Source organism: Leptopilina boulardi, unplaced genomic scaffold (genome assembly GCF_019393585.1).
Source record: "Leptopilina boulardi isolate dan_hultmark-lab unplaced genomic scaffold, ZJU_Lbou_2.1 LbouV2_80, whole genome shotgun sequence".
NCBI lineage: Eukaryota > Metazoa > Arthropoda > Insecta > Hymenoptera > Figitidae > Leptopilina > Leptopilina boulardi.
Window position 1 is genome coordinate 814,430 of NW_026138028.1, and position 17,366 is coordinate 831,795.

Below are 17,366 nucleotides of genomic sequence, written 5' to 3' on the forward strand. Positions count from 1 at the left end.
TTCATATTGAATTTAAAAACGACCTAAACAAACCTGGTTAACAGATTTAACTATATACAGTACTATATATTGTTGGTTGTTTATTTACGTTTAGTATGTAATTATTATTATTATTATTATTATTATTATAAGGCAATTTATGCTTTTTTATAAGATACTACATTAAAAGAAAAAAAAACATCAAAAACCTTATGAAATTGATAATAAACTTGTAAATTAATGGTAAGCGGGCCAGGATAAAAATATTTTATTATTCTTTGTTATTTCAGTACAGTACGAATTTTTTTAAATTGTGCCTTTAATTAATAATTATATTTGATTTCCAAAGTTTTTAGATTTTCATCAATGTTTGAAATGAATGAATTAATTGAACCACGCATTAAAGACATTGAAACATCAGTTATATCTGATGAAGAACGCGAATTATCCCAACATGCGTTGTCAGGTTTTCAAAAAGGTTCTTATGTATCATGCTTGATGTATTTAAACAAATTAGAAATTTTAAGACCAAAGGATTTGAAAGTCATTCATAATAAAATAGTAGCTGAATATTTTAAGAGTAATTTGAAACAAACTGAAATCTTTAAAAAAAATCTAAATACAATATGTGGTCAACTATGGGGTGTAGATTCAATGGATACTGTCGATGATGTTGAAAAATGCGTTATGAGGTATAATCAAGCAATTTTATTGTACCATACAAGGCAATATAAAGCTGCACTTCAATTAATGATTAGATTATTTTCATTAATTGAGCCATTAGGTTAGTATTTTAAATCTATTTTAAAAAAATAGTAAATTTCAATGTGAATGTTTAAAATTGAATTATTTACAGTTTCAGAAGAAAGTCTAGCGCAGAAAGTGTGTTTACTTCTGATTGAATTATATATTGCAACAGGACAACCAGATGCTGCTTTAACTTTAGTTAATTATATTGAAAGACAATTTACAGTTTCCGATTTATCAAAAGTTACTTTAACAGATAAAGAGGAATTTGTGAAAACTTCAAGGGAATTGAAGGAGACAAAAAAAGATAGTTCTGAAATTGCAATCGATGCTTTTCGAATAAAATTAATGAAATGTAAAATAAGAATATATCTTATTACAAATCAGTTGAAATTGTGTAAAAAGGAATGGAAAAATTTTGGAAATATGGGAACAACTATGGTATGATGTTTTCATTAAATAGATAATATTATTTTTCAACCTTAGAGCAAATTTAATGTAAACATGTGATGCATCGCGAAGAAAGGGACCTTAGAAGCAAACATAAGTCGTGTGCTTCTTAGATCCCTTTCTTCGCGACGCGTCACAAATATATTTATTAAAAAGAAGAATCAATTAGATTTGTCTTTATCTTTTACCTACTTAATAAAATTTTAGTTGCCTTGACATTATAATTGTTTATTTATTTTTATAGAATGTTTGCAGTATTTTTTTGGCTGCTAATTTAGAATATCTAAGAGGAAAATGTGCCAAAGCAATGATGCTTTTAAACGCATTAACGCCAGAACAACGACAGTTCAAGTACTTTTTTCTATTAATATTTATTTTCTTTTAGTTTTTCTACACTTTCAAATCAAATATATATTTAATAAAAATTTACCAATCAGTTTCAATCTTTTTAAAATTTTTTTGTAACTTAGATATCATTAAGTAATAAAACAGAATCATTTTCTTATATAATTTAATGTAATATATTTGCAAATAATTATTTACATTTACAATTTATAGATCTTAATTATAAATTCTCCTTTGCTTACAATATTTTTTTCATTTTAAGGGATTATGGAGAATCAGCTGCTGTTTTATATTACAACAATATGGCTTGTATACATTATTCATTGGATAAACCAAATTTAGCTTGTTTTTATTTATACAAAGCATTAGAAGAAAATGAGAAAGCTGTAAAAAATTTACAAATTGATGATAAAGGTATAAAATATTTACATATAGATATTTTATTTATTTTTTATTCCAACATGATCATTATCAGTAATACAGACGTCCATGTATACATAAATAACGTACATGTGACTAATTTTTTACTTAAAAAATAAAAAATGGTCAAAACATTTGTTTACCATATTTATTTTATGACCATTGAATTCCTTGTGAATAGTTACTATAATTTAAGTTCAAATTTAACATTCAAATTTAGAAAGCTATTCAAGCTTAAGTTGAAATATTTTTGGAATTACTTATTTTAACAAAATATTTTTTTTTTATTTTTTTTCAGAACCTTTATCATCTCCACCTCTTTACACACTGGGAGTGAACAAATATTCTGAATTACAATATAACTTAGGAATATGTTATCTAATTTCTGGAAATTGTATGAAGGCATTTGATTGTTTTATTAAGGCTGTATCTAAATTACAAAATAGTCCTAAACTATGGTTGAGGTTGGCTGAATGTTGTATATTTAATCATAATCCTGTAAGTTGTTAAAAATCTTTATTAAAAATTTTTCTACAATTCATGCTTTCACACAAAAAAAAATCTGTATCACGACAGTACCTATTAGTTTCTATATATATTAAACTCAAAAAAGATTTAATTCTTTTAAATTTTAATCTTATATTTAATGAACATTCTTTGTTAGACAAATGGATCAAACTTTAATATTATGAAACGTCGTCAAGATTTAGTTCAAAAAGTAGTAATCTCAGGAGCCTATAAGAAAATTGTTTTAACATCATCATTATCCAATTATACCAATTATCATAGTAAAAGTTTATCTTACGGAATACCTCAACCTTCTTTAGAATTTGGAATGTTATGTTTGAAAAATGCCTTGCATCTATTACCAATTGACATGGAAACGCTTCCTGCTAATGTAACAGGTGATGTCAACTTTTACAATATTCTTTTAGTTTTTTCAATTTATTCTTATCTGACAACTCAAAAATTAAGAATTTCAACTTATACGAATTTAAATTTTAAAGTTACTAAAAATTAAAATTACTTGATTTCTTTATGGAAATTATATTGAAAAAACTGAATATTTTAATTACTTTTAAACAGGTCAGCACAATTTGCAATCTTCAAATACAACAATAATTGAAACTTTAAATTTAAAAATAAGTATTTTGGCTGCCAGTTCTTATACTGCATTGTGCCTTGGAGATTTTACAACAGCTTTAAAACATGCTAAAAATCTTTTAGCAATTAACAATCTACCAGGTGCATACATGATGTTAGGAAAATTATATGCTGCAGAAAGTCTTATTCTTTTAGATCGAATCAATGAAGCTATTGATTATTTAAAACCAGACACACTGTTGGATCTTGACATATCTGTTACATCTGCTGACTCTTTGGACGCTGATAAAGAGAAAGCAGAAGAAATTGACAGAAAAGCAAACAAATGTATATTGATATTTTATTTCTTAACTCTTAATATCATTATTATCATTTAAAATTCAATGTTCTAAGCTTGCTTCTTTTTTATAAATAGCTTGGTATCCAACTAATTTACTTACTGGAAAAACTGTACTACTTTATAACATGGCTGTGGCGTATGCAATTCGTGGACAACTTGATAAATCAGCGGATATTATAGGACAGGTAAGAAAATACTCGAGTTATAAGTAACTGTTAAAACTGTTCTGTCATCTATTTCACCTTTTTTATAATTCGATTAATTTGCCATGAAATTCAGGTTTTCTGTAATTATATTTAAGAAGTATAACGTTGAAATACCTAATTATTATTATTTTAACTGTGAATCAAATTTAAGCATAATGTTTTGTTTAACAACCTACATTTGCAATTACTTTTTAGTTATGGAAATCTAAAAATACAGAATATGAAGTTCCAATTCATGTGATTATGTTGGCATTGTACATCGAACTACATTTAGGTAAAATAATTTTTGCCAATTATTAATATTTTTAATCATATTTGCCTGTGTGAAATTTCCTTAGAAAGATTATTATTTTATTTAAAAAAAAATACTATTAATAAAATGAAATGATTAAAAATACTTAATCGATTTATCTTGCTGTTACAGGTAGAACTGATAAATGGCGTTCAATTATTCGAAGAAATTATCCTCAATATTTTATTTAATTTATTTTATAAATTTTATGATATTAAAAATAAAGCAATAATTTTTGTAATTATGAAATTTATTTTCCAAGACTCCTATACAATTAGTAGTGCGTTTTGTTAAGGAGCGTTCACAAATAATGTCACGCACAGAAAAGGGAGTTAAACGTGATACAATGTATTTTTTCTATAAGAAAATATAGTAGGTAAAATTGTGTGACATCATTTTTTGTGAACGCTCCCCTACCATAGTTCACTGTCGTCACTTTTTGACAAATACTTTATTCTCCTGCAGCAAATTGATATTTTTTAAATTTGATTTTTATAGAATAATGTGATTTTTTTAAAACAAACAACTCCAATTAAATTTTTAATCCATTCAACATCATTTATATTTTTTACCACCATTTATTTAAATTATATAAAATTTTACAAGATTCATACAATTGTAAAAATCTGAATTGAACAACGATTTTGCCAACAAAAAATATATAAGTAATACTACATTTGTGTAGAAGAATTTTAGAGACTCATAATTTTTGCTCTATAGTAGATTTTAATTTAGAAGCAAGGAAATAATATTTTGTAACGTTTCGGAAAAGTAGTGAAATGCAATTCACTCAGACGATCATGTAAAGTCACAAAAATAAATTAAATATAAATGAAGAAAAATTAAAAAAAAAAACTTATTAAATACCTATCAGGTAGAACAAAAATGCTATTATTCTCGTACTGACATCAATACAGTAAAATATGACAGTGATGTTTGAAGAACCTATATAAGCAATTTAATTGGAATTTAATAACTCATTTTATTTTTATCGTTAACCATTACAAATAAGAATTCAGCAATTATTTACGAAACAAAAATTTTTAAATTTCTTACCTTTGTAAAAAACTGCAAAGAAATTATGAATGTTTTGCCAATAACAAAAGTTGAGGGTTCAGCACCTCTTTTCATGATGATAAGTAATAACTTTTTTGTTTCACCCGACAAGTGGTACCAATCTGCATTGTATCTATTATATATTTATTAGTTTAATTTCTTATAGCGGAGAGAAAATATTGGAAAAAACTAGATATCACATAGGTATTTTAGAATTATTTCTGTATAATCATGATAATTCATATGATATCTAAAGTTTTTCTGCAAATCTCTAAGTGGCTTAAAGTTATAAAGACATTGAATTTTTTACTGTCGTTTCTGTTATTTGCTTTAAATTTATTTGAGATTTAGTATAAGTTTAATCCCTTAAACAAAGCTAGAAATAACTGAATTCTTTAATTAACATAATAAAAGCATTACTCATTTTTCGAGTATTTAAATTAAAAGGCACTCAATAAATTGCAACAATTAAAAATAAAACATACATGCAGTCAGAAAGACAAACGCTCGTATCAAGTAAATGCTGAGTTGGGATAGTTACGAGCAAAATATGAATCACTTGACCACACGTGTAAGTTCCAAATCTTATGGCATCTCTAGTATTATTCATACTCATCACAGACTAAATACAAATATAAAATTATAGTGACTACAATAGTTTTATTAACTTTAAAATCTATGAATTTTACAGTAATAACATCTATGATAAGTAATGTTTTAAAAAGGTGAATAATTTACCTGTACGCCTGTGATACTTAAAATTATTATACAAAATCCAAATACTATAAGATAAGCAGTTGAAAACACTGACTGGATATCATTGACAAATCTCGTATAGTAAAATATATATAAATAATATTATTTTGAATTTATTACTCAGTGGTATTTAATAATTGAGATGATATGATATCGACGACTCCGAGTCAGGTTAACTCTTTTATTAAAAATGTGCAAAAAAATAAACTCCTCAACATTATGATAGACACATTCATTATATATTCATACTTATACTAATAAGGTTAATGATCTTGTTTTCTAGTTTAATAATTGACTATACTTGAGTCGAAATTTTTCCCTCTTTTCACCCTCGATTTTCTCAGCCTCTTTTCAGCCTGAAATCATGCGCTTATTTCCAAATCTCCATGTTTAGAGGTTGAAAAGAGGTCTTGGAATTTTTTCTTAATTTCAATTTTTCCAAGTTTTATTCCTCCTAAAAGTTTTATAGTATTACGACAAAGACCAATAAATATATCTTCAATAGGGTCCATAAGAAAAAAAATCCAATTTTTACATTTTTAAAATTTTATTTTTCGTTTTTTTTTGTTTTTTTATCCTCTTTTACGCCTCTCTAGTCATCTTTAAACCCTCCTTACAGCCTCCAATATAGCAGATATTTCCACTTTTGCAAATTCGAGGTCGAAAAGAGGGTATGAAAGTGTTGGAGAGAATAAAAGGAGGGTAAAAGGAGTTTTTAGAGAACTTATAGAGAGTCTAAATTTCGACTCGGGTAGTGTCTATTAGTGATTTTATACTGATCTAGACGTTTCATTGACTATAACAAATTTATAAATGTCTTAATTTTTTTTTCAAATATTTCATTCTTTATTTTTATTCATCTTATTTTTCTTTTGAACGTAAAATTCTTTATTTATATTTTTTTATTGCCGTGTAATTTTGTTTTTTTAAGTGATCTTTGTAAAATAAAATTTTAGTTTCTGAGGGCTGCTGTATGCCCTTGAAACGTAAAGAATAGTTGTTTTTGAATTTGTTTTAATTTAATCTGACTCGAAGTTATCGTTATCATCATCTCAATTATTATAAAATACATATATAAAATTAATTGAGTAGAGACTGTGCGAGTTAGTACTATACCCAGTGGGCACACTTTTCGTTTTATTGATAACATTAAGTTATACCTTTTACGTTACTATATGTTACTATTTTGAAGTCTATTTGTTACTGTGTGCCCACTGGCATAACTTAAAATTTATGTCTTCCCACATATAGCACGATATATTACTGTGAGGTTATTGCATGCTTATATAACAGCAGACTTAAGTAAACTTAAAATTTCTGCCTTACATAATAGCTTACATGGAAATGTCACTGCTCAGATAGCACATCTTTTTGCAACAAAAGTTTGCAGTGTTTTATGCGCATAGATAAATGTCGTTAGGTGTCAAGTTTGCAATGCAAGTTTGCGTAAAGCTTACAGTGAAAGTTTGCTTGTAAATTTTCATAAAGTTTGAGATATGAACATACATGTTCTTAAAATGTTTTAGAACACTATTCGGCGGACAAGAAACGTTCTAAAAACGTTTTTATATAACAAACATGCGTTTTTTGTCCACTGGGAAGCCATTCAAATAAGGATGCAATATAACCTTACTATGAGTATAATATATCGCGTGCTATATATGTCTTTACACGGAGAATTATGAATATATATCTACACTGAAAAAAATTTATCCGAAATCTTCAACTACCTTTGGGTAGTTAAGTGAAAAGAAGTTAAAACAATTACTTTCTTAGTTATAGTTTAACAATGTTTGTGTAGTTAATTTCACTATTTCTTAAGTAGTTAAAAATTAGTAGTACAATTAACTTAAAAATGTAGTTAGAATTTAAAACTAACTACAAAATCTTATTGTATCAACTACATTCTTAGTTATTTTAACTACTTTTTAGTAGTTAATACAACTTTTAAAATTGAGTTGAGGACCTATTGTACTATACAGGGTAGTTAAAAAGTAGTAAAATCTACTACTTATTTTTTTGAGTGTACATAAATATATGAAACTTATTGACAGAATTTAATTAAAAATGAAAGAAAGCCCATTCACATTAACTTCTCAGTTTTGGTTTAAAAAGTCAATGCTGTTTTTTAATTTATTAGTGCTTTATTAAAATTGAGTTTTTAGGATAAAATTGGGTTATACAAACAATAGAGCTTTTATATGCATTTCCACACAAAGCTTAATTTCCCGATGAAGATTTTTTTCAAAATTGGCTTTATTAGCGGAATTATAGTTTTCTGAAACAGCAGTCGACAATTTATGTCTGAAAAAATAAATAAATAATTTTTACAAAAAATAAGTTTTTAGAGAAAACTTAACACCTATACAGATCTAGCGCAGTCATACCTTATGCATATCTGAAAATTCTATTTTTATATATATTTACGTGCTATAACTATTATTATAATAGAACTTACCCTATAATTTCAAAAATTGCGCAAGCATGCTCAAGAAACATTAAAAGAACAGTATCTCCATTTATAATCACAGAAGTAAAAATATAACTGCCTAATAGACTGTAGAGAGTTATCAAATAATAATATTTTTCTGCGCTTATGCCAAACTCAAGAAGATAGACAAATGGCTTTTGTTCAGGACTATTTTTAGAAATGCCAATCAGCAGAGGAATTAAATTTAAAGACAAGTAAACTGTAAGTATTCCAAAGCTACCAACTGAAAACATATATACTATACATAGAACGTACGTTTGTGGCAAGATTGTCACGCAAGTTTGCCGCAAGTTAGCTTGTCTTAAGCAGGGACCTTTAAAGCTTGCCGCAATCTTACGTGCCATCTGGGAACAGTTTTAATACATATTAAAGGTATAAAAAATGTTATTTTAAAAGTAAAAATTTACACGTGAATATCATAGTGTAGATTTTGCACCTTCTGGCAAATTTGTGTAGAATATTAGTGTCATATTTTGATGTTAATACCTCCCAGTCATTTTGCATTTTCAAGAAAACTACATTTATCTGTATAAATGTTACGCATTTTATTTTATTCGGAGACAATTGAAAAACTCAGTTATACATAAACATCAATCTTATATGCTCTCTGTTAAGTTATTGCATTTGTAGATTTATTGTATATGTTTCAACACAATGAAAATTAAAAACAAAAAATTTTACTATATTTACTTGTTCTTCTTGTAGATTGTTATTTATAAATAAAACTGTAGCTGCTAAAACATAACATACTGGTGGGATACACTCCAATACCAAATCAATATTGCCCAATACTTTTATCATTCCTGCAATCTAATTTTATTGAATATTACATTTATATATGATTTCGTTTTCTTAAAGTTTTGACAATTCTTAAGTTTCTAGAATTCTGAAATCGCCACGTTTGTGCTTTCAAATAAAAATATAAGCATTGTAAGCGCGATATGGAACAAAAGTCAGCACAATTTGTTTAAGTTAATATTATTATATGTTTATATATGGACTCATCTCTGCCGTACACTGAGAAAATTATTGTGAGACAGACAAAGGTTATACTGATGCCTCAGAGTCCGCTATTCGCCCAGAAGAATAAGCGATAGAATCTACTCCTCAGCACTGTAAAAACTGGCCGTCTTAAAAGTGCAAAATACGTCTTGTTTTAAGACGTTTTTCCCGTTTAAGACACCAAATGTGTCTTAAAACAAGACGTTTTTTGCACTTTTAAGACGGCTAGTTTTTGCAGTGAGGGGCCCACTGCTGGACTTCTAAGAGATTCTCGCTTTTTCTGGGCGACTAGCGGATCCTGAGGCAGAAATCTCTGGTTGCTCGCATGAAAATCCAGCAGTCAGCCAGCCACCATATGTGTCCTGACGCGGTGAAAGGGCGACCTTATAGACTCCATTATAATTTTATACTTATAACTATTTTTAAAACATTTTTAAATAAAAACAAATTTAAGTATTGTTGCAAAGTAAGGTCGCGGCATCGCCGTTTCACACGTTTGTTTGTAATATTATATTGCTATATAGTTATAAGAAATATAATATTACCTGGGCACCAAGGAAAGAAAACATTATGAAAAGAAAAAAAGATTTTATACAAAAATTTATCCACTTCAAATGATATCGACTTTGCCCAGTTGTTATTATAATATATCGAATAAGGTTATAGTAAGGATTCTCTAAAATGTCCATTTCTCTTTGGTGTTAATACAATATATTGGCAAAAGATACCATACGATATATACATAGTAGCACTTTAATTTCATTCACAAATCAATAGAGTTTATAAAATATTTAATATACAGTTTCAGGAATTTCCTTAGAATTGTTTATGTACGTCACCTACAATTATTGTAATGATCTTTTCTTCATACTGAAAGGGTTTCTTGATAACTGTAAGGGATATATAGTTTGCAATACTAAGAAGGACACTTTGTAAAGTTTTGTACCTTCAGTAAATATTAATCAATTCTATGCGCGTATAAAGCATATAGGAAGCTTGCAGTCTTCGTCAGGCTTGCATTGAATTTGTACGTACACTGAAAGACTTTTCGTTTGAAAAATTAATATGAATTGTTTGAAAATGAGGATAATTTTGTTTTTATGCGTTTTAGTCGTATGAATGTATCAGTATGTTTAAACCAAATCATACCGAAAATTAGTATGTTCATATTAACTTTCAGTATTATTTGGTTAAAAATTGTTACATTTCATACGACTAAATCGCATAAAAACAGAATTATCCTCATTTTCAAACAAATCATCAATAAGTATATGTCAATTTAAAGAGTGAAATTATTTCATACTGTATAAATTGTAACGCTTTAATTTTTTAATAAATAAATGTCTCGCATAAAACTATAGGTTATTGAAAATTACACTCAAATCAATTCGATAACACATCACTTTTAATTAACAATATGCGACCTCGATTATTGTTTGTTCTAACGTACAATATATTGCAACTTCTTGAGAAAGACAAAAACTTGCCAAAGAATATTTTAATAATAATTTAAAATTCATCAGTAGCGTTTTACTATACATATCATTTACATGCAACAATGGTAAGAAATGTTTCTTAGTGCATCTATAACCTGTAGACAATGAGACGACGACATGCAGATGTTATTGAATTTTATCAATGTGATAAAAATTTTCGTCAAATATTGCTTAAAAAAATTGAAATTCCAAAGTAATGAGAAAAGTAACGATTTTGTCGTTAAATTATACCCAAAAAGAGTAATTTACTGTTATCGTGACATTTTCAAAATATTAACGCATTACCCCCAAATCTTATTATATTTTTCTGTTTTAATACTGTTATTATTGTTTATAATGTAATTCAGAAGATACACACCTTGAACTTTAGGTAAAATCATAATAAATAATTATAAGAATATTAATTTTAATTATTAAAATAATGAGGAAATAAAAAACCATTTTAATTCGTGAGCACATTTTTGAAGAGAAAAATCGCAGTGAGTGATCTAGATTGAAACCACGCCTCATACGTGAGACATGCGTTCAATACATAATGTTGAATAAGAAATGCTTGCTTCCGATTGGTTTTTCCACACCCATGTTCACCCTTGTATGTTGCACGCATGTAAATACGAAGAGTTGACGCTTGACTGTTTGGCGAGCGAGTCGCCCAATACGACAACATTCAACTGTACTGGCGCACATTCCTTACACGCCCAAATGCATATGGGAACTTTACTTCCATTTTAAAGGGGGAAAGAGTCCCTCTTACCACGCAACCACTTTAATTCTTAAGATGCAGAACACAAGGAGTCTGCCTCCCTTCCATCACATAAATGACGAAAAAATTTTACGACGATGAAAACGTATGTTTTGTTCAAATTTCCCCAACGAAATATTACAATTGAGATATAAATGCTTTTTTCACAATATATATGTATAGCAATTAGATGATAATATTAATCAATAAAATTATTATAAAATAAAAATGTGATTTTCATTTTAACGAAAAAACTTGCCAAGTTTTAATTTCACATTTATCAAGAAACTATAAATGTGCAAAACCCTTAGAAAAATTTGGATTGATATTCAATCAGTTTTGATAAGATATTCAGAAGCATTCCAAAATTTGTTTTCAAGCCGCAATCAGTTTTTATCCGAATCTTTTCTCTCTAAATTTGAATCAGTGAAAAAGTCACTGGTCTCAAATCAGTCGCTAAATTCTATAGCTACTTGAATCAGTAACATTTTTCACTGATTTTCAGTCAAAGTAATTGATTCTCCAGTGAAATGTCACTAACTGTCAGTGAAAACCACTGATTCAAATAGCTAGAATTTAGCAACTGATTTGAGACCAGTGACTTTTTCACTGATTCATATTTAGAGAGTTGTGTGTAACTCAACAAAAAATTATTTCCGAATCAATCCGCTTCATTTCAAACCGGAATAATATTTTAAAACTGAACACCATGCGTACTTATGTGTATAACGGGAAGTATATGCACAGGAAATTTTTTAATACAATTCTAAAACAGTCAATTGAGAAGCGATGAGAAATGAGAACTATATGAGATTAAAACAAAAATTTAAAATAAACTGATCGAAAAAGAGACAACTTCATAATCTAGTGAGATAAGAAATAAGATAATTGAATTTCCGTTAAGGGATCGGAGAAATTTCATGGGGCGAAAAATTCGCAGCGACAAGCAAAACTATCATCAAACGTTGTTTTTTTACGTGTTATTTTATTTTTTTTAACTCAAAACAAATATAATGAAAATTAAATTCAATCATTTTTTTCTTTTTATATTTTCCTTTTTTTCCACGATTTTTAAATTGAAAAAATTTTTAAAAAAGAAACTCATGACATTTGACATTCAGGTTATTACAACAAATTTTTAATCGCCGCTGCGTCAAGTTAATTTACCGCATGTTTGTATATCGCCAAATCGCCGCGAATTTTTCGCCCCATGAAAATCAGCCTTTATTAATTTTTTAGGTAGAGATAAATAAACATTTTTTTCATAAGTTTTAGTATATTTAAGTGAATAAAAGGTTTTAAATAATGTTATTAGATAAGAACTATATATTAATAAGAAATAAAATTGCAGAATTGATAATTGTTGACATATCCATTCCGCAGAGGGCGCTTTATCCGTAAATATTCTTTGTAAAGTCGCTCTGGTACTAAAAAACGTGGCGTGCTTTTGAAAGAAAAAACGTCATTTTTCGACTTTAAATAAATTATAAAAGACATAAAAATGAATTATCAGCATCCCAGTTGGTACAAAAACAAATGAAATTAATTTAAATAATTAATATACCACACGGAGAAAAATGAGTCTTTTCTATTATGGATAGCGCATTTTTAGGTCTGGTAGCTAATATTTAGCTGCCACAGCAAAACAGGTTAGCTATGGAATAAGCTAATTATTAGCTGTATTAGCTAAAAATAATTGCTATATCCATACAATAGCAATTGGGGTTAGCTAAAGTAACTCAATTTTAGCTAATATATTTTTCTCCATGCGCATCTGTTGAAATTTATATGAAATTATAAAATTTATACAATTATTTCACATAATTCACTATACACGAGGAAGTAACTGACAGAAAAAGAAGAAGAAATTATGAAAAATATAAAGGAAAAAATATACGATTTCATTTGGGAATTTTCAGTTGGTTATTTTATGTCAACGATACAGTTTACAAAAATTAAAAATCATTTAACTAAAAATCAAATGATATTACTGCAATTCATCTAAAAAGAAAAAAAATTGGTGCTTTGTAGTATATCTTCGCTGAGTTAGAAGCTCAACTCTTACAGTATTCAAGACTGATCTCAACTGAGAGAAAACAAATTGTCACCATCTGGCGGCGTAAGTGTGGAACTATGATGATAAGATATGGGAATTTCTAAAGTTCCACACTTACGCCGTCAGATGGTAAGAGTTTTTATATAAGAGCTGAGATTCTAATTCGGAACAAGTATTCCAAAGCACAAAATTTTTTTCTTTTAAATAAAAAAAAATTTAGAAAAAGCTAACCTTACATTTAAAGTTTGTCCTACAATCTTTCTATTTGTAATTATAAAAAAAATACTCAACAAAAATAATTATAATTAATTATTTTAATTTACAAAAAAAATTGACAATTTAATTTTTAAGAAAACTTAAAAATTTGATTTTCCTAAAAATTGTTTTTCAAAATTTCTGAAAATTTTCCGCATATTGTTTTTGAAACTTTTCATTACAGAACCAATCGGGATTCCTTTTAATTGTCTATAAAACTTTCTATTAAAAATTAAAAGAAAGTCGAACTCTTTAAAAATTCAATTCCTTTAATAAAATCTTTATAATTAAGACCAGCGCAAATTTCTCAATATCTTTATAGAAATTATTTCCACATGAAATTTCTATAGAACAATTTCATGTAGGATTGCAAACTGGTGCATTAAGAACCATCACGTAAAACTTTATAAGAAAGAAGTAAGGACTTAGTTCGTTTTGTATTGGGGATTAACGCTGTAAAAGCCTCTTGAAACCAGTTAGTAATAGCCATTGTCCAACTTTGCTTTATTAGGAGTGCAGATTTAACTGACGTGAGTGTATATAAGAGTCTCGTACAACTTCATATAATACAGAAAATAAATAAGAACTTGGTTCACGTTGCATTGGGAACTATTATTTATAAACCAGATTTAATCAACACCTCGCAAAACAAGCAATAATTTTTAACGCTCTTTTTAGTAATATTATTTTTTCTTCTGAATAATGAAAATATTTTATGTCTTTAATAAATTAATGTTTCAATTTTCAACCTGTTTGTTCTTATACAATTTTCTTTTATAAACATATTTTAATGAGTTTTACACTAAATTATTCCATTTCTATATATAAGGCTAAAAAATACATATACAAAGATTTCAGTAAACAATAAATTTATCAGTTTTTTTCTTCTAGTTTCATTTTGAAAATACACAGCTGAACGGTACCCCTTAATTCTAACGTCACAAGCTTTTGTTATTCGCTGAATGGATAAATAACATAAAGTAAGCATCTGTAGAAGAGTTTTGAATTTAATGCCCATGACGCGTTTGCTCATTGTTTTAATTAATATGCCACGTGTTCTCTTGTTCTCTTTACGTATGGCTGTCCTTCTATGAAAGAACAAAGAGTGGATCGATAAAGCATCTGTCGCCTCATTGTTTACGCCACCAAATGCAAATGTGGGCAGGATTCAATATTGTCTAAATCTTCTGTATAAGAAAGTGTAGTATATTGTACAAAATTAGTGAGAACACTTATTTCGACAGAATGAGGAACGATAGAAAAAATGTTTAACACTATATATACATCAAAGAAAACAAATCTGAAAACAATATTCTTATATAGAGGAGTCATACTTTGTGTTTAAATCAAGTAAAATTTAATTCATTAAATCGATTCGGTACGTTTAACAAATTATTAAAAACTAACTAATCAGTTAATTTCATTGTTTTTTTTAAAATAACCTTAATAAATATTAATTATTAAGCAAAATTGTTTTAAACACTTGTTTACATAAAAGTAATTATTATATGTCTTTCTTTAAATTAATTTCAAAAAATTATCTACATCTCTAGGTATTTTTTTCTAATAAAAATTCTTTGTTAGGGTGACGTTTGGTCACTGTTTTCTACCTTATCGGGTGAAGATAAATAAAAATTTGTCCGTAAGATGTCGTTCTTTTAAGAAAATATAGTTTTATTACCTACTCAATAAATTAGAAAAAATTTAACTATGTACTGAAATTGAAAACTAATTGATAAAAAATGGGACTTCAAATATAGGCAAAAATGAACTGAGACGTAAACACATTCAACACAACATACACAAAATTCATATGGTCAATATAAGGCTTTCAATCGATTGAGTATATATAGTATGTAATAAGGGAAAATAAGATTTAATAAATTAGTTTTTCGATTTTTTGGAAAATGTAAGGTAAAAGAAAAAAACAATCTTTCACTTTTTTAAATATTTAAGACAACGTTTCGGTGGTCTGGTTCGCCACCATCATCAGGTCACTTTAATAAAAATTATATTCAAACAAATTTAAATTCAAAATTATAACATTAAACAAAAAATGAAAAAATAAAATTTTTGAAATAATTTTTTAAATTTAAATAATGGTTATAATTCATAATATTTCGATTGCTGGTCATTGACCCTATCGTCTGTATATAATGCGAAAATTGTCATCCAGTCAGTCACTTTGACTAATCACTTCTATCAATATATGTTTGTGATTTGTAAATTTAAATATTTTATATTTTTTTTGTATTTTGTTTATTTATTTGATTTTATTTATTGATTTTAATTAGGTAAAAAATTTTATTTTTTAATTTTTTGTTTAAGGTTATAATTTATTAAAGTGACCTGATGATGGTGGCGAAGCAGACCACCGAAACGTTGTCTTAAATATTTAAAAAAGTGAAAGATTGTTTTTTTTTCTTTTACCTTACATTTTCCAAAAAAATCGAAAAACTAATTTATTAAATAATTGTGGAAGAATAAACTAAATATTAGGAAAGTAAGATTTATTTAGAGAGAAAAATCTTATATTAATTTGGCCCTGCTGAATATACCAGATTCATCAGTTGATCTTGTACAATTTCGGCACAAGAATTTAGAACAAGTTCTTGTATCAGAACTTGTACAAGACCTTACAAGAAAATGTACATGTTCTTGTTTGTGCAGGTTCATGTCTTATGTATATACCTATACCTATCAGATTTGAAACATGTTCTTATGTACATATATTCATTTAATGTCTTCCCCACCCAGTTTCACCAACTCTCATTAAAAGTTAATCAATGATTAAAGACAATTTAACCGCTCATGATTGGTCAGTTACTCGGTTACAGATTTAATCATTAATTAACTCTTAATCGGAGTTGGTGAAATTGGCCCTTAATGATTATAATACTTATTAAATATTATATTTTTTTCAAAAAACTTTCTTTTACAATTATTCCTTCACAAAGAAAAATGGAAAACTCAAGAATTATATTGAATTCTAATAAATTTACAGAGAAACGTAAATATATAAATACCCCAGTAGCACGGAATATTGCGCTTGAATGTTAAGGTGATATCGCAAGCGAGAATATTCTTGTGACATTCAGGCGATATCATAATGTCCGCTTCATGGGGACATTCTACGGTGATATTCCTGTGACATTCGCGTGATATTCGTATGATACCGAGGGAATATTCCCGTGAAATTCATGTAATATTGAGGGGATATCCCTGTGATATTATGAGCGGAACATTCCTGTGATATTGAGAGAATATTCCTGTTATTTATAAAATTCTAAAATGTTATTTGTTTTGATTGTTTTGAATTTTTAAATAAAAAAATTATAATAAATAGAAAAAAATAGAAAAAATTTTTTTTTAGAATTTTTTAAATTATCTCATCAATGTCACTGGAATATTCCCTTAATATTACATGGAGAGAAATAGATGGTACGGGGTACTATCTAGATAGTACCAGGTACCATATTTGATCTTACATATACGGACAGCAATCTAGATTCTATCAGTTACAATCCAGATTATACGGAGTAACGTCTTGATTGTAGTGGGTAACATAACCATACTTTTTGTAACATCTTTGCGGATAACATCTACTTTTTACCATCTTAAGATCATAA

The 17,366-nt window shown here is 27.4% G+C and overlaps 2 protein-coding genes across 2 annotated transcripts; one reads left to right on the forward strand and one right to left on the reverse strand.

Moving 5' to 3' along the window:
• The first annotated feature begins 56 nt into the window (after positions 1 to 56).
• On the forward strand, positions 57 to 4,124 carry LOC127290700 (CCR4-NOT transcription complex subunit 10). The gene is made up of 11 exons (XM_051319455.1): positions 57 to 222; positions 329 to 763; positions 836 to 1,167; positions 1,421 to 1,527; positions 1,784 to 1,935; positions 2,240 to 2,439; positions 2,606 to 2,846; positions 3,028 to 3,372; positions 3,461 to 3,570; positions 3,787 to 3,865; positions 4,016 to 4,124. Exons 2-11 carry the CDS (start codon positions 346 to 348, stop codon positions 4,072 to 4,074), a joined length of 2,043 nt encoding a protein of 680 aa, XP_051175412.1. The 5' UTR covers positions 57 to 222; positions 329 to 345; the 3' UTR covers positions 4,075 to 4,124.
• Positions 4,125 to 4,750: 626 nt separating this feature from the next.
• Positions 4,751 to 9,976, reverse strand: LOC127290693 (odorant receptor 49b-like). The gene is made up of 9 exons (XM_051319443.1): positions 9,734 to 9,976; positions 8,877 to 8,996; positions 8,594 to 8,711; positions 8,154 to 8,409; positions 7,883 to 7,999; positions 5,678 to 5,768; positions 5,425 to 5,561; positions 4,940 to 5,072; positions 4,751 to 4,828 (listed from the first exon to the last, which is right to left on the reverse strand). The coding sequence occupies exons 1-9, from the start codon at positions 9,875 to 9,877 to the stop codon at positions 4,775 to 4,777; spliced, it is 1,170 nt and encodes a 389-aa protein (XP_051175400.1). The 5' UTR covers positions 9,878 to 9,976; the 3' UTR covers positions 4,751 to 4,774.
• Positions 9,977 to 17,366: the final 7,390 nt, after the last annotated feature.

Bases quoted from the DNA above. Each gene is read 5' to 3' on its own strand.
- LOC127290700 (XM_051319455.1), top strand. From the start codon at position 346: ATGTTTGAAATGAATGAATTAATTGAACCACGCATTAAAGACATTGAA. The intron at 1,168-1,420 runs GTATGATGTTTT...TTATTTTTATAG, and splicing joins GAAATATGGGAACAACTATG to AATGTTTGCAGTATTTTTTT. The intron at 3,571-3,786 runs GTAAGAAAATAC...ATTACTTTTTAG, and splicing joins CAGCGGATATTATAGGACAG to TTATGGAAATCTAAAAATAC.
- LOC127290693 (XM_051319443.1), bottom strand. From the start codon at position 9,877: ATGGACATTTTAGAGAATCCTTACTATAACCTTATTCGATATATTATA. The intron at 8,000-8,153 runs GTAAGTTCTATT...TTATTTTTTCAG, and splicing joins GCAATTTTTGAAATTATAGG to ACATAAATTGTCGACTGCTG. The intron at 5,073-5,424 runs GTATGTTTTATT...AATATATAATAG, and splicing joins GTTTGTCTTTCTGACTGCAT to ATACAATGCAGATTGGTACC.